This window comes from Myzus persicae, unplaced genomic scaffold, assembly GCF_001856785.1.
Source record: "Myzus persicae strain clone G006 unplaced genomic scaffold, MPER_G0061.0, whole genome shotgun sequence".
Taxonomy (NCBI): domain Eukaryota; kingdom Metazoa; phylum Arthropoda; class Insecta; order Hemiptera; family Aphididae; genus Myzus; species Myzus persicae.
This window is the reverse complement of record NW_019103918.1, coordinates 203,567-221,887: the sequence shown is the minus strand read 5'-3', so window position 1 is coordinate 221,887 and position 18,321 is coordinate 203,567. Positions and strand designations below refer to the sequence as shown.

General features: G+C 28.5%; 2 protein-coding genes and 1 pseudogene across 2 annotated transcripts; all 3 read left to right on the top strand.

Moving 5' to 3' along the window:
- The first annotated feature begins 225 nt into the window (after positions 1 to 225).
- LOC111036313 lies at positions 226 to 1,841 on the top strand. The gene is made up of 4 exons (XM_022318308.1): positions 226 to 315; positions 425 to 583; positions 850 to 1,020; positions 1,671 to 1,841. The coding sequence occupies exons 1-4, from the start codon at positions 226 to 228 to the stop codon at positions 1,839 to 1,841; spliced, it is 591 nt and encodes a 196-aa protein (XP_022174000.1).
- Positions 1,842 to 8,429: 6,588 nt separating this feature from the next.
- LOC111036322 lies at positions 8,430 to 9,902 on the top strand (annotated as a pseudogene).
- A 6,418-nt stretch (positions 9,903 to 16,320) lies between these two features.
- On the top strand, positions 16,321 to 17,973 carry LOC111036319. The gene is made up of 4 exons (XM_022318314.1): positions 16,321 to 16,418; positions 16,564 to 16,722; positions 16,980 to 17,150; positions 17,763 to 17,973. The coding sequence occupies exons 1-4, from the start codon at positions 16,326 to 16,328 to the stop codon at positions 17,928 to 17,930; spliced, it is 591 nt and encodes a 196-aa protein (XP_022174006.1). The 5' UTR covers positions 16,321 to 16,325; the 3' UTR covers positions 17,931 to 17,973.
- The last annotated feature ends 348 nt before the right edge of the window (positions 17,974 to 18,321 follow it).

Sequence of the window (18,321 nt, the reverse complement as noted above, 5' to 3'; positions counted from 1 at the left end):
CGGTTATCCACATAATATTGAATGTTAAATGCACCTACAGCAACAACAGTATACGCATGGTCAATAAATAATAAACATACACATGATCCCATTAAAAATTAAAATCTAAAAGAGAACATTTAAGTACATACTATTGTACAAAAAATCATTGTTCTCTGCAGGAAAACAGTATGACAATAAAGCTCATTGATATTACTTGTGTGGTTACGATATTATAGACAAAAGATGAAGTGTTTACTAATCCATCTTATTGTTTTCGTTGTTTTTGTTCATTCGGATACGACTAAACGTTTGTTTTTACCTCAATTACCGATGGTAAGCACCTAACTAATTATATGCATCACCACATTGTAACAAAAGAATGTCCTCCAATTCCGTATACGTAATATGATACAGCTTATAATGGTTTTATATATTTCCTCAGGGTGAATACCGAGTAAAAATGGTAGCAATTATACGTTGTGAACAAAGCCAGACGAATAATTTAATGAAGCTCAATTATTACATAAGCAAAACGTCGATAAACACCACAGATATGAAAGGAAACATGACCTTTCTTATACCACTTGATGATTCTTTAAATGTAAGTATAGCAGTTCTGTTATTATTAAATTGTATATTTTCTCATGAACTAAGTTTAGTAGTTATGATTATAATATATATAATAAAATACAATATAATATAGATTTATTTTTGAACAAATAAGAAATTTGGGATTTTATACACTTATATATTTCACATAATAAGTTGAGTACCAAATACATTTTTGTAAAAATTATTGTTGAACTTTATCGTTTTATTGTGGTAGACCTGATTTTGTTCAAAATATGTGAATTGTTTTCATTATAGGTTGAAATAAATGGAGCGGTAAAAGATTCTATTGGTGGTTGGAAGGAAAATGCTCATATTTTTAAGCAACCTAAAGCTTGCTCTGCACTCAAGAAAATGTTGGGGAATACTTGGCATAACATAACGGAAAGTTTAGGAATGCACAATACACCTGGTTGTCCTATTCCCGCGGTAAGGATAAGTATTATACAAATAAAAATAATGTAAACGTTAATATATTTTAAATTATGTGTTTATTACATACCAATGAACTGTATATCGCTCGTTAATATCTAAATTCCAACATTTATTTGATTGAATTGATATTACCAATCGAAATAAAGTCATTCTTAAAACTGAGCATTAGTGATAGTTTCCAATGGTTTTTCATAAAGTGCCTTATTTTGTTCAAAATATTACTTTTGTTAAGAGCCTAACAGCTTGAGACTCAAAATATTTGTACATTGAATTGGAAATAGGACTTTGAGGTTTTTATTTGTTTTATTTATTTTTCAAAATTTTTTATAATAGAAATTAGAACAAGAAAATAATATTTTTCACTTTCAGTTCAGTTTAATAAAAACTAGTGACGTTTGCTTATCGAACGACGTTCTTTTTAAATCAGAAAATATACTTATTAGTACATAATATATAAATCTCATGTACAATGGGTTTTGACACACACAAATACATAATGCCTAATGTACAGCAGAGCGGTAAAAACCACCTTTTTTTGTTAAATTTAACTCTTATATTTCTTATTTAAATTCCAGTTACTGATTAGTATCTACAATATATAAACAGTTTATAATTTAATGAAAAAAAATATACTTTTTTTCTAGGGTACTTATGTTTCATCTGGTATGAAGAAAAGTGACGACTTTTTTTCAAATTTACCTAAGCAATTTTTTTATGGAACATATAAAGTACGTTTTCAATTCACCAGAAACAAGATGGTCATTGGCTGTTCAATTTCTGTTGTAGAGGTGAAGCGGCCTTGGGAAACTGCTTAAACATAAATAACAATATAATTATAATAGCTTATACTTGTATAATGTGTTACATAATAGAAGCTTTTCTTGCTATTACTGGTGAGACAACCAACTTCATTTTATGTGTTTAAATTACTGTTGTTGATCCTGTACTTTTAATTTGAAAATACAGATTTTGCATTATTATGGTTGCATAGATAAACCATTTTCTATATCTACTAAATTATAATTTAAATTTTTTTTAATATTATCATATATTTAGACTATTTAGAGTCTCGACCGTTTCTATTACTTATTTAAGCCTTAAAGGGAATGTACGGAAAAAATTAAAAGATTTCAGAATAGATTTTTAGGGTTTATTGGTTAAAAATAAAACATATTATTATTATTATTTATAAATGGTTCGATATAGTTCATCCCATATTTTAGAACGTATTCCTTTTCATGTACCAGAATACAACTTTAGAACATACATTTCATATTCTATCTAAGCCCACCGAACTAAGTATGGTCAAAATAACTTCTTTGACAGAATTTTGATGTGAGATAATGGTTCTTTATTGGACTTTTTCCATTTAAAATTAAGCATTCACAATCTATTGGAGAAGTTTTTCTAAGACTATTATATACCTTGAATTAAACTATTTATCATTGGATATGTATAACTGATGGTTCATAATCAATGAAATGAATATTGTTTTCTCAATAAATTTCCATCTTTATAGCAGTATTTTTACCAAAAAAACTGTACAATAAAATGATAAACTTATTATAAAATTATTGATATATACACTGTATTCTCTGCCAACATTCATTTTATGATAGGGTTTAGAACTTAAACTAGGACATATTTTTAAATTAAAACCAAAAGAATTTTCAGAAGTAATTATGGCATCCCAATGTTTTAGTTTCACTATGCCATCTGGCGTAGTTAATCAGTACAATAAGTAAAGGTGACTGAAACCCTATGATTATGTTTAAATGTTAAAATAATGTATCTTTAAAGTATACAGACCAGCATTTTGCAATGTGCTATGATTTTTTTAATTTGTATTTTAATTAATTGGTGTTTGACAAATAAGAACCTATTTATGTTTAATAAATAAAATTATAGCATAATTATGTATAAATTAATAATACTTGGTGAATAGAAATAATTTTCTATTTTCTATCTTCTATATAAATAATTCATCTATATCTATACGTGCTCTAACGGATTTGTTATAACAAACTATAAAAATCTATAAAAATAAATATGAATGTTAATAATAGCTAATCGACTGACGGCCCGGCCGCAGACCGCAAATCTCAGCTAGTTAATAATATAAATTATGAAATTATACTTAGACATATTTAGGTATGTGATAATATATTAGTGCGGTAGGTAAATAAAATAGATGTGATTGAGCATTAGTTATTAAACATAAATAGTCAGGTTTCCAAAATAAAAACCATAAAAAAAAATAGAAATTAGTTAAACGAATCATTGTACTTTCATCTAATATTAAAAAACATATAATCTTATTACCCAAATTTCACATTGTTTTAATATGGAATTTATAAAAATTTTGATAATGCGAGGAAAATCTGATAAAACCCATAATTTTCTTGATGAATCATAAATGTGTTCACACCTAACATTTTCAGACGAAATTCCCGCAAACTTTGTCCACATACTTTGATTCCATGTACCACCATCAGATGCAATGGCGAGCGCATGGAAACCAGGAGTCTCCAAAACAATAACACATTCAATAACGATCCTGTGCAACACTGTACTTGAAGCACAACCTTTACTCAAAAGAACTGACGATGCCTGAACCCATTTTCCTTGGAATAGTTGGTATATTAAGAAAAAGGCATGATCACCTTTACTATTTCTCTGATGTTAAGGAGTATAGTTGCCCAACTTGACCAAACCATTTTTTTATTGATTGAAACTGATTCACTTAATTTCATTTTATCCAATAATAGAATTGGAAAAATCAAATGCTAGATACTTTATACTTAAATTTAATTGCTAAGATAGAATATGTCTAAAAAAAATTAACTACATTTATCTTGGGGAGCCATACAATCTTTTTTTATCTTCTTTGCATTGGATTTTCGATTTATATGGATTTATTAGAGTTTCAATCATAAGATTCATGAAACCTATTAAAAAACATGCGTGTTAGCTCCTGAATCGATCTTAAGAAGTGGCGGTTAACGTGATGTTGAGGACGAGAGAAAGTTACAAAATAAATTAATATAAATGGTATTAAGTACAATGGAAATATATTTACAGTGCAATGCTCACAAGGTATATTATTAAAGTAATACAATAAATAATAATATAGGTGGGATCTCTCTACACAGGATGATAGAAATATATAAGATGACGCCAGTAATAACACAATCTAACATGAATATGTAATAAATATACAAAATATATACAAGAGTGTAAAATAGCACTTATAATCAAGCCTGGACATAAACATGTTAAAAATTTAATGTTTAGTTAATTTTACGAATTTATACGGCCGTTTGGGATTTTTCATACACATTTACGTCCAAGGATATTACACCATCAGCGAATAATAAAATCTGCATGGTCTAGATGATAAAAATCAATGCACATCGTACATTTGTTATCCATATAATATTGCATGTTACAAGCATCTACTGCAACAATAGTGTATGCAAGGTCAGTAAAAGATAATATTCATACACATGATTCCATTCAAAATTTAAATTAAAGGAGATTACGCAGGTACTACTTACCATTGTAACAAAAATTATTTTACTCCGCAGGAAAACAGTACGGCAATAAACCCCATTGATATCGCTTGTGTGGTTATAATATTATAGACGAAAAATGAAGAGTTTACTAATCAATCTAATCGTTTTGTTATTTTTGTCCTATCAACATGGTATGGATAAGTATTACATAAATAAAAATAATATAAGTTCTTCAGACTTTGCAACTGTAAGAATGATTGTTGATTGAACCATTGAAATATATGAAGTTCAAATATTTCAAGCATGACCAATGTGCTAATATCCATCTATCTGGAAATTTGGTAACAATTATTTCTTATTATGCTTGTATCACTTTATTAGCAGGAAAAATGATTTAAGGTATATTAGATTTATGGTCAATATTAGTAAGCATGCACTTCAATTTTGAAAAATTTGTAATATAGTAAACCAAAGATGAAGTGTTTAGTAATCAATCTTAAAGTATAATATGTCATTGTTAATTCAGATCCATCTAAACGCTTGTTTCTACCACAATTACCGATGATAAGTAGGTACCTAATTAGGTATATGTATCAATAAAGCAGCCACCACATTGTAACAAAAGAATGTAAAGGAGAAAATGTATTTATAATTGAACAAATAAAATATTTGTGATTTTATATACCTAGTTCACATAATAAGTTGAGTACCAAATTCATTGACTTTTAAAATAATAAATTGTTGAATTTTATCGTTTCGTGCTGGTGGATCCGATTTTGGTCAAAATATGTAAATTGATTTCTTTATAGGTTGAAATCAATCTAGCGGTAAAATATTCTGTCAGTGGTTGGAAAGATAAGACTTATAATTTTAAGACACCAATCATTGGACTGAAATAATGGATCGTTTGGGAATGCACAATGCACATGGTTGTCCTATTTCTGTGGTAAGAATAGGTATTATATGAATAAAAAAAATATAGACGTTAATATATTTTTAATTATGTTTTTATAACGTACCAATGTAACGTATAACACTCATCATTAACATCTAAATAATAACATATATTTGATTGGATTACTTAATATGACCAATCAAACACATGCCATTCTTAAAATATTGAGCATTAGTGATAGTCTCTAACGATTTTACATTATTGCCTTATTCTGTACAAATTATTACTTTGGTTAAGAGCTTAACAGTTTGAGACTCAAAACATTTATACATTGAATTTAAAATAGGATTTTGAAGCTTTTTAATGCAATTGGAAATTTTTATTTTTGTTATTTGTCTTTCAATTTTGGACAATAATTAATATTTTGTACTTTGTTAAGTAGGTATCTTGAAAATTTAGCACAACTCTCAGTGTAAATTGTTATCAGTGTGATTTCAAAAGAAAGTGTAGTCTAAATGTTCAATATATTTTCATGATTTAGTTGAACATTTATAAAAATATTCATTTTTATATTTTAAATTTTAAATTTGAATATTTAAAATAATATTCCTCAAACGATTTGAAGATTTGTTTGACGAAACATTTAAAGTACCTACTTACTTAAAATATTAAATTTTATACACACAATGACGTATTAAAATGCAATTTCACTAATGTTTAATGGTAAAATAAATTCCTTTAAAGGCAATAAATATCCCGTGTGCAGAACTAAAAAAATGAATTCGTTCACGTTCATGATCAATCCTTTAAATTTCAGGGACGGAGTGGCCGAGTGGACTAAGGCGTCGGTTGCAGCGTGGACGGTCGCCGGTTCGAACCTCGGTCACGGTCGGCGTTTTTCTCCCAGCAGACACCTGTCGTGTATCGTCCACTAAATATGAAGGTGAACGCGTGAACATGCTTCATAAACGACGTTCTTTCAAAATACTTTTGTATCATAAAATATAAGTTTGTCACGTCTTTCGTGTACATTTATACCCACAAGTAGTTACCCATATTTTTTGTTTAATTTAATGTTTTGATTCATAATTTTAATTGCAATTGCTGATTAGTATTCACAATTTATAAATGATTTTATATTTAAAGAAAATAAACATATGTTTTATATTTGTAGGGTTTTTATGTTGCATGAAGAATAATGATGACTCGTTTTCAAATTTACCTATGCAATTTTTGTATGGAACATCAAAATTATGTATTCAATTCACCAAAAACTAGATTCTCCATGGATTTTCAACTTCTGTTTTAGAGGTGAAACGACGTTGGGAAACTGATAAAACACCAAATCACAATAAAACTATAATAGTTACTATAATTTATCACTTAGAAGAAGCTTGATATTACTGCTGAGACAACCAATGTCATTTCATGTGTTTAAATTACTGTTGTTGATCTACAGAACTTACTATTAATTTGAAAATACCGACTTTACTTTGGTTGCATAGATTTAAGATAGTATGGTTTGCCCAACGACAAATTAGAAAAATGTTATCTTTTGATTTCACATCACATCTTTTGAAGTAGAAAGTCACGTGATCTGTGACAGTTTTTGCAGATGAGCATATCGGTTAAAATGAATAATAATAGAAATTGTTATGTTAAAATATAAATATATCATAGTATATAATATTATCATAAATCATATTTATTATTATTAATTAATTTGTTAATTACAATTTATAAATTTTTTTTTTTTTTTGATTTAAGCTTCGGCAACTGAGGCCATTAGCTGTAGGTTGTGTGGTACTGTAGAGTTTTGGGACTGTCCAGAGAAAAATGCCGCCCGGTGGCCGAGGATCGAACCGCGATCGGCTGCGTCGCAGCGGACGCGTCAGACCACTCGGTCACCTCGTCCCCTAATTTATAAATTATGATAATATATTATGAAGATAATTGATATAATATTACTTTGTAGGTAGAATGTCATATTATTATATAATATATAATGTACATTATATATTAGTAACAACAATTTTAATATATCCCACTAATATAGCGCCATTAATTTTAATGTTTGATTAAATGATTTCAATTGATATGAGCTTAATAAACAATGAGCTGTTTTTAATGAAATCCAACTTCGATAGTAACTATCACCTGCTTGTAAAAGAATGTTCACTATGTTCTCTTAAATATAGCATAGTACATAGTTGTAAATAGATATATATGTATATAATTGATACTGATCAAAATAATTTTATTCTTTTCTTCATGGTGCAAATAACTTCAAGTCTTCAACTCTCATATTTGTTTTCAGATATAATATATTAATTCAAGGTTATAAACGCGACGATTTTATGCATGTTTTGCATGCAATCATTTATAAGCAAGAAATAATTTCCGATTTTCAACGTGAGTCTCTAAAGTCTAAATCCTTGTGTGAGAACCTCTCCCTTAAAATTTTCCGATTTTTCTTTCCATAAATCATGATTTTAGTATCCATAATAGACAATAGTAGTATATAACACTTTACTTATGCAACGCAAAATCATAGTGTATAAGACATAATAACATAATAACATAATAATAATAATAACATAATAATAACCCTCGACGATCACAAATTTTAAAGAGCTTATAATTTATTTTACCAATTTACACGGCCGTTTTAGAGTTTTTGTACATATTTAAGTACAAGGGAATTACCGCATCAACGAATTATATAATCTGTATGGTCTAGTTGATAAAAATCCATGCACATTGTGTACATCTGTTATATACATGATATTGCATTTTATAGACATCTACTGTAATAATAGTGTAAACAAGGTCAATAAATAATAAAATCCATAAACACGACTCCATTGAAAATTAAAATTAAAGGAGATTATGTATGTACTGACTATTGTACAAAAAGTTATTTTACTGTGCACGAAAACGGTAGGACAATAAACCGCATTGATACTTCTGAAGTTTGATACTGTACACGCACGATGAAGTGTATACTAATCAATCTAATGGTTTTTGTAATTTTTGTTAATTCGGATACAACTAAACGTCTGTTTCTACCATAATTACCGATTGTAAGCACCTAATAAGGTATACGTATGCATCAATATAGCAACTACCATATTGTAACAAAATAATGTTCTCTATACCCACTCCATACCTACTTTAACTATAATGACGTGACGTGTTCTAATTCCGTATACGTAATACGAAACAGCTTGGAACAAGTTTATATATTTTCAGGGTGAATACCGAGTAAAAATGTTAGCAATGATACGCTGTGAATCAGTTAAGACCAATAACCTAATTCAAATTAATTATTATCTGAGCAAAACGTCTGCCAACACCACAGAGATCAAAGGAAACGTAACCTATTATGTACCACTTGATGATACGTTTAATGTAAGTATATGTGTTATTATTATTATTGTTATTTTTAAATTGTGTATTTTCTCTTGAAGTAAGTTTAATTGTTACAATTGTTAAATTTTATATAGCTTAATGAAGATTTATTATGGAACAAATAAAAAATTTGAAATTGTATGCACCTAGTTCATATAATAAGTTGAGTACCAAATGCATTGGCTTCTAAAATAACTGTCGAACATTATCATGTTATGCTGGTCGATTCGATGTTTGTCAAAATATGTAAACTGTTTTCTCTATAGGTTGTAGTCTACCTGGCGGTAAAAGATTCTATTGGTGGGTGGAAGGATAATGCTCATATGTTTAAGACTCCTAAAGCTTGCTCTTCACTCAAGAATTTGTTAGGAAATAATTGGACTACAGTAACGGAAAGTTTAGGAATGCACAATATACATGGTTTTCCTATTCCCGTGGTAAGAATATGTATTATATAAGTAAAAATAATAAAATCATTAATACATTCTAAATATTGATTTTCTAACATACCTTTATGTTGTATAAAACTCGGTAAGATCTAAATATCAACATATTTTTGATAATGCTTTGATTTTCTATTTCAGCATCTTATCTGGTTGGAGAGTGAATCTTCTTTTCACTTAATTTTTTGGTCAAAGTTCCCAAAGTTTTTAAAACTGGAATTTTTACACCTGTATGACAGTTCCCTTAAGTCCTAAGTCATGAGAAAAATTAAAAGATATTTCGATTATTTTTCAGCTTCTTAATGCAATTAGAAATATTATCCTTTTATTGTATGTTTATATTAGATATTTTAATTTCAATTGCTTATTATTATCTACATTATATCTACATTTATAAATTTGATTTGTAATTTTAAGAAGAAAAAATATGGTTTATATTTGCAGGGTTGTTATGTTGCATCCGACACGAATCATAATCACTCGCTCTACAATTTGCCCAAGCAATTTTTTTATGGAACATACAAATTTCGTTTTCAATTCACCAAAAACAAGGTAGTTTATGGCTGTTCAACTTCTGTTATAGAGGTGAAGCGACCTTGGGAAACTGATTAAACATCAAATCACATTAAAGCTATAATAGTTTATATTTATATAATATATATATGTATACTATATCACATAGTACAAGCTTTTATTACTATAAGTGGCGAGATAACCAATGTCATTTCAAGTTTTTAAATTACAGTTGTTGATTTACAGATTTTACTTTATTATTGTTGACTAAAAATGAACGTTTTCCTACATTTATTATACTATATTGTCAATTTATTGTTTTTGAATTTTACTGTATGTCTACAATATTAATATCTTGTCCACCTGAATCTACCTGTCAAGTATTTTAGGAAAAAATATTGTAGATGATATATCTTTAAAAAATATTATGTATACATTTAAAACGTCCATTCAGAAATTCAGAATTCTTAAATCAAAATTACTAATTTATGAAAAGTCATCGTCTACTATCCTTCATTGACTAAAGTATCTCTTTAATAGTTCAATCATAAACATCAAATAAATATAAAAAAAAAGAAAATACTGATTGAAAAACTGAAATTGATGAATTTTACTTTTCAAAACTTACAATCAAAAAAAAATATTGTTAATTTTTAGGAACACTTAAAATTGGTTTAAATCATATTTGAATTATCGTCATTAGCAAGAGATTATCAAGGCTAATTCATTCTCTCAATTGCTGGAATCATCGGTAACAGTTATTACTAAGGTTAACATAGTTTAACCTGGGTTTTTATTGTACTTATGATGGATATCAGTTCTTGTTTTAAATTTTACCAGTTTCAACTATTTTCAGAAGACCTTAAACTCTACTACACCATCTCTAATATAATTGACTGCCTTATACTCTTTAAAATGGTTAAAATTAATTAATTAAATGTTATGAAGCTAATAAGTTTTAAAATTTTAAAAATAAATCAGTAATTGGAAAATACTTATAATTATTCTTTGGACTGCCAAACTTATATCTGAAAGTATTTTTTTGTAGACGACTGTTTTACAAACATATCATAGACATGAAGCCCTATGATAATCGATGACATGCAGTTGCCACTATTTCGCTGCATTTATACATGCTTATGTGATGCCTAATAGTTTATTTTCACTATCTTTTTGGTTTATTTTCTAATTCTTTACAACTATTATATAATCCGTATTCTTTAGATATATTCTTTAAGAACTATTATCCTATCCAAGTCGAATATCGTGTATAACACTCCAAGTTATAATATATTTCAACTAATCGCTGACTCAAGTCTCAACTCAAGTATAGGTACAATGTGATAAATATGTCAAAATGCGTAGTTCAAATGTAGTGAAAGGACACATATGAAAAACTAGCCCCAGTCATAATGTTATTTCATGTCCTTTGTGTTTGACTAAAGTAGAACTAAATAAATATTTCTTTTCATTTAAATGGTTGATATCGAAAGTTCTCCAAACTTAGCAATTGTAGATCGAATTGAAACATGAAAATGAAACATATGAATTTCTAGTACCGTGACAAATTTCCAACGATCTGGAATTAATGGGTATCAATTATTTAATATCATGCTCACATCACTAAATTAGGAGGAAAAAACGTCACGGATTAGCGAACATGCACTTTAATAATTAAATATCAGACCCATTATCATAATTACGAATTTTGAAATGTATAGTTATCGTAATTCTCAATTATATTGTGAATATAATATCTATAATGGTATTATCTAGATAATATTATATGTATACAGAAACGATTGTGAAATCGAGGTCAATAGATAATAACAATATATACCTACATACACATTATAATATAACAAATTAAAAAAGATTAAGCACTATAATAGTACCAAAAATCATTTTACTAAAAATGACGGTAGAACAATAAATTTCGGTGTGGCTTGTGCAGTTATAATTTATTATGTTGTTTTACTAGCTAATGGCTAGTAGCTATAGGCTCACATAGTCACATACAGTTTGAAAGCTTATTTGTGTTTTTCGTAATATATGCCGATTGATTGCTAATAACTATGGTTTCGTATTATACCTGTGATGGCTGACTTGCTACACTCAAACAGGAATTTCAAACATACAGTTTGTTTAAATACGAAAAAGCACCGGACATAGGTACGATGGAGAATCGTATTATTTAATTGCCGATTTTCATGAGTGATGTGAAATTTCTAGACACTGAAACTGGAATTTCAAACATTCCAGGGTTCGAAATGAGACCTCCAAGCCAAATGTTTATTTATTATTCCAAAATTATCCAAATTATTTTACTTTTCAAATTTACCCTGGCAATTTTTTGTACAAATCACACGAATTACGTTTTCAATCCACCAAAAACAAGGTAGCCTATGGCTGTTCTACTTCAGTTTTAGAGGTGATGCTACGTCGGAAAACTGATTAAACATCAAATCGCAATAAAACCAAAAAAGGTTATATGTATATAATATTATAAGTACAATAAGCTTATTTTTCTAGTACCGGAAGACGTCCAAAGTCATTTTATGTGTAAAAAAACAATTTAATAATTTAATTAATCAACTAACAAGCTTTAAAATTAATTCTAATTACTATTACTTTCAGCTTCTTCTTCATTAGACTCGTAATCTTCGGTGCTTTCAATATTCAATAAATATATTGCGTCTGAAGGTAATTGAGTTGATGAAATTTTAATCTGAGATCTTAATCCAGTTATTATTGGGTCAGATGTTATCAAAAGGAAGTTAAATAAATCTGTTTTTGTGTTAATACGTGACGATTTTCTAGAATGGTGTTCTCGGAATCGTATATAGTCTTTGTTTCGTGACTCCTGTGCTTCTTCAGATAACTGTCCAATGGGAACAAGGGCATGTTTTATCGCTAAAGAGCCATGTATCAAAATTTTGTGCACGCTTGGAGGCATACGGTACCAATTATATAAATGTACATAAAGTTTAGCTGTTTCTTTGGAATATTCATCAAATCTTTTATAATTTATTTCATGACCACTAGAAATCACTGCTAATATTATTGAAAATCTATGGATTAGTCGAACATCAACTCCTGTAATCTCTGAGACTTTTTCCGGGTTCTTAAAAAATCTTCGGGCAACATTCCCCGTATTTGATGTACCCATATCCTGAACCACTCTATCAACTTTTAAGCCCAACTCTTCCCAAAGACGAGATTGTATTTCTTTCTTTTTTTCTGAAATTAAAATTTTTTGTTCAACAGTTGTCCTTTTTGTTGTAGGAGCCGATTCTAATTTATATGCAATATGCAGAGTGCACTCTAAAAATTTGATCCAGGCATGTAATGTGGATAAACCGTATTTAAGATTATCTTCATTGATTTGAAATGTGTGCATTTGGTCTAAATTGTTCATATTTGTCGGGTTGCATTTACAAATAAAGCAAACTTGGCTTGAAGATTCTGTTAAAGTGTTTATTACTTTTCCATCAATCATCGTCATAACCATTGTATAACTAATAGACACAACATTATTATTTACCTATATTTAATTTTAAGGGTTTTAGTTCTGCAATTTCTTTCTCTAATTTTTGCACTTCATTTTTGGTGTTTTCTACTGTCTCTTTATTAAACATAAATTTTATTGGTCTACAATAACGCGTAGACGAAGGTGTTGGATTTTTCCATTAAATTGTTGTATTTTTTGAAATTTTCGAAATTCCGGTTAGTCGTAATGGGACCAAAGAAAATAAAAAAACACTTGAATCTGTTATATTTTGATCGTTGAATGTTTGGTGGTACTCACTATGTCCAGAACTTCCATCACAACCCCACTTGCATAAAAAATTAAGGTCTTTATACACTTCATCAAGATTCATATTACTATCAAATTTAAATGTTTCAAATAATCTAGTTAGTGTTTGATCTAACAAATGTTGGAGTGGAACAGAAGATTTTTCCTCGTGAATTTCTATACCTTCAAGGTAACATCTTTCTTTTGCCAAACGAATACGATGATATGCAGGATAAATATTAGCTCCACGTTGTTTGGCCCCAAGTCTAGTTATTTGATAAGCATCTTTTGTCATGCGTGTGTCAACTATAAAAGCTAGAGCCTCATCTTCAGTATAAGGCATAACAGTTTTAGAACTATTTTTATACATATTTTTAATTTTAATTGCTCTACGAGGAGAGTATTCAGTTATTTGTGACAACATTTGAGCAGCTGCTCGTTTCCCTTCAGAGTGCAAAGTATTTTTCGCAGCACAAATCAATACCTCACTTGTTGTCGTTTTCCTTAAATATTCGGTTTTCCTACGTTTTGAACGTTCACTTAAATCAAAAAAAGATTTACTTGGCCTACCTCGACTTGTTGATGGTTGGCAGCCTATTTCATTTTTTGCTATAAATGGAATGTTAAATTCTAATTGTAGCCATTTTTCATTTTTAATTAAAAATTTTGACATACATCGATTAGATTCTTTCCATTTTTTATTTACTGTACTACAAAATCTTTCAATTTTCCCTTTAACGCATTTTTCAAAGTCCTCATAAGTCCCACTCGTCACCAAATGTATTATGCAAATACATGGTCAAGGTACTTCGGACCTCACAAGAACTTGTATGTAAAGCAGATCCAGATTTTCTTAATTCTTCAATTAAACAACGGTTTTTAACTTTTTTTACAATGTCAGTTTTATCTATGAGAAAAAATAAAAAAAATTATTGTAATAAAATCGTAATTTAAAAAGGGGCAAATTTGAGCAACTTTTCAATTTAGTATTATATATTAAATATGATTATGCATCAAACGAATAATAATTGCTACTTCTAAGAGCCCCTAAATAATTTTTCTACTCAATTATATACAAAAAAAGTATAATTTCTTTAATTGCGTGATATACGAGTACATTTATATTTGTAAATTTTAATATATGGTATAAATACTAATCAATACACTTACTTGGTGCTATATGTTGATCCATTTTTGATACACAAAACTCCAAAACAAATTGTATAATATTCAATAAAGAAAAACTAAAATGTATAATACACGTGCACACGGTGTGAATGCATGAAATGCACAAATTTTTGTGAACCATACCTACATTTATCAGCTCATTTTTTAATGATTATCGCATATTGCTATATATTTGGCATCGTGAGATAAGAGGCAACAACTATTGCAGTTTATAGCCGCTGATTAAGACACTAAAATTTTCTATTTTTGACCTCCTAAAACCTTGATTTGTCCCACTGTGCGTCGTGAGAAATTATATACTTCATATGACGCGGCACACTAACAACGTGAACAAAATTGACAAAAGGCATAATAAAGCTTATTTTAATTTAAAATATTTTGACAGAAATTTCTAATCAAAATAATTTCTCGCCAAGTAATTAGATTATTGAGAATATGTGTACTTTAATTCAACTTTCTCAACATTTATTTATGATATCACATCTTTGTAGTGCTAGGGATCTGTTTTATTTTACTAGGCGTTTTCCACACGTGGTTCAACAAAGAGTTTTTCTGTGATATCACAAATTTTTACATCAATAATTTTTGTTCTAATTTGTCCACTCTATGATTATTATAGGAGCGTTTTTATCACCACGAGGGCATCTATCTTAATTTCTACTGAGGTCATAAAATCGAAACCAAAGATTTGAATTTTTACTAAACTCGTTGTTGTTGTGACACCGGTAATTGTTTTTTACTTGGCTCGGGCCATGACCGTGGCGCTGGATATAACCAGTACAAATATATTTATAGTGTAATGTGCTCCAAGATATATTCTTAAAGTGATACAATAACTTATAATATAATGTGGGAACCCTCCACACAGGATCATGCAAATATATAAGATTAAACTAGTAATACTTCAATCTGATATTTATTAATAATATAGATACAATATATAAATACACAAGAGTGCAAAATAGCATGTGCAATCGAGCGTGGACATAAGAGTGTTAAAAACTTAATTTCAGTCAATTTTAACTTTTTTAAATTTAATTTATATTGTAATGTTTAATTAAATGGTTTCTATTGATATACGCTTAATAAACAATGAGATACTCTTAATGAAATCCAATTTCGATTGCTTTTATCATATAATAATATACAATGCATAATAACCTTCGCAAATTGTGGAGAGTTTATAATAGCACAAATAGTGATCCGGCTGTTTGGGATTTTTTGTACATATTTAAGTCCAAGGGTATTACGCCACCAGTTAATAATATAATCTGCATGGTCTAGATGATAAAAATCCATGCACATTGTGTACATCTGTTATACATATGATATTGCATTTTATAGCCATCTACTGTAATATTAGTGTAAACAAGGTCAATAAATAATGAAATCCATACACATGATTCCATTGAAAATTAAAACTAAATTAGATTAGACGGGTATTTACTATTGTACAAAAAATTATTTTACTCTGCGCGAAAACAGTAGGACAATAAATCGCATTGGTACTTTTGAGGTTATAATATTAAAGACGAAAGATGAAGTGTATACTAATATATTATGTAATGGTTTTTGTAATTTTTGTCAATTCAGATACAACTAAACGTGTGCTTCTTCCACGATTACCGATTGTAAGCACCTAATTAGGTACATGTATCAACATAGCAACAAAATTGTAACCCACGTTGTAAAAAAATAATGTTCTCTGTACCTTATTCTTACCTAATTAAATTATAATGTGTTCTAATTCCGTAACAAATTTCTACTTTTCTTCAGGGTGAATACCGAGTAAAAATGTTAGCAATTGTACGTTGTGAAACAATCAAATGGAAGGACTTAATTAAATTTAATTTTTACCTAAGCAAAACGTCTGTCGACACCACAGAAATTAAAGGAAACGTTACTTATTATGTACCGCTTGATGATTCTTTAAATGCAAGTATAGATGTTATTATAATCATTAAATTGTGGGTTTTATCTTGAAGTAAGTTTAGTTGCTATAATTATTAAATTGTCTATGGTATAGTATAGATTTATTGCTGGACAAATTATAAATCTGTTGTTTTATATATCTAGTTCATGTAATAAGTTCAGTACCAAATGCGATGACTTCTAAAATAATTTTTGAATTTTATCGTTTTATGCTGGTTGAGCCGATGGCATTCAAAATATTTAAATTGTTTTCCTTATAGATTGAAGTAAATCTAGCGGTAAAAGATTCTATTGGTGGTTGGAAGGATAATGCTCATATTTTTAAGACACCTAAAGCTTGCTCTTCACTCAAGAATTTGTTGGGAAATTCTTGGTCTACAGTCACGAAAAGTTTAGGAATGCAAAATATACATGGTTGTCCTATTCCCGTGGTAAGAATAAGCATTATATAAATAACAATAATAAAATCGTTAATATATTCTACATTTTGATTCTAGGTTGATTTTTTGATTTTGAACCAAAGTCTTTCTTAAAACTGAGCCTTAGTGATAGTCTCTACTCTCGTATGGTTTTACGTTGATGAATGACTTTTTTTTGTTCAAATATGAACATATCTAAGACCTTAGACTCAACACATTTATATATTGAATGGGAAAAATTACATTTAAAATGCATATAGGTATAGCAATTATAAAGCTTTTAGGTTTTTGGGTATTTAAAAAAAAATAAAGAAATAACAGTAAAATACTGAATGAAGTGTGAAGATACTAAGCACTGTTTTTGGTTAAAGTTTCCAATAGTTTTTTAAAACCGAAATTTTTACGCTTACGTGACAGTTTCTCTACATCATGACAAAAATTGAAAGATATTTTGATTATTTTTCAGCTTCTTATTCCAATTGGAAATGATTGATTCCTCATTAATTGTACGTTTATATTAGATATTTTAATTCCAATTGCTTATAATCCACAATATATAATCATGTATACATATGATGTGTATTGTGTAATTTAGAGAAGAAAAAAAATGATTTATATTTGCAGGGTTGTTATGTTGCATCTGACATGAGTCCTAATCACTCGTTTTTCAATTTACCCAAGCAATTTTTTTATGGAACATACAAATTTCGTTTTCAATTCACCAAAAACAATGTAGTCTATGGCTGTGCAACTTCTGTTATAGAGGTGAAGCGACCTTGGGAAACTGATTAAACATCAAATGGCAATAAAACTATAATAGTTTATATTTATGTAATATACCACACAGTACATATTACTTGCTAGTTGCTGATAAGACTGGTAAGACGACCGGTCATTTTATGTGTTTAAATTTCTGTTGTTGATCTATAGAACTTACTTTTAATTTGAAAATATTTTACTTTATTATGTTAGCTTAGATAAACGGCTTCCTAATCAACTATATTGTCATTTTATTGTTTTTTGATTTTACTAAATGTTTGCAATTATTTAACCTCGTCCACCTTAATCAACTAATTATTCAAGTCTTTTAGGGAAAAATATTGCAGATGATATATCCTTAAAAGATATTGTGTTCACATTTAAAACAATTTATTCTGAAATTCAGAATTATTAAATCAAAATT

What these genes read in the sequence shown, in the direction of transcription:
- LOC111036313 (XM_022318308.1), top strand. Translation starts at nt 226, where the DNA reads ATGAAGTGTTTACTAATCCATCTTATTGTTTTCGTTGTTTTTGTTCAT. An exon ending in TTTTACCTCAATTACCGATG is followed by an intron (nt 316 to 424) that starts GTAAGCACCTAA and finishes ATATTTCCTCAG; the next exon opens with GGTGAATACCGAGTAAAAAT. An exon ending in CACTTGATGATTCTTTAAAT is followed by an intron (nt 584 to 849) that starts GTAAGTATAGCA and finishes TTTTCATTATAG; the next exon opens with GTTGAAATAAATGGAGCGGT.
- LOC111036319 (XM_022318314.1), top strand. Translation starts at nt 16,326, where the DNA reads ATGAAGTGTATACTAATATATTATGTAATGGTTTTTGTAATTTTTGTC. An exon ending in CGCTTGATGATTCTTTAAAT is followed by an intron (nt 16,723 to 16,979) that starts GCAAGTATAGAT and finishes TTTTCCTTATAG; the next exon opens with ATTGAAGTAAATCTAGCGGT. An exon ending in ATGGTTGTCCTATTCCCGTG is followed by an intron (nt 17,151 to 17,762) that starts GTAAGAATAAGC and finishes TTATATTTGCAG; the next exon opens with GGTTGTTATGTTGCATCTGA.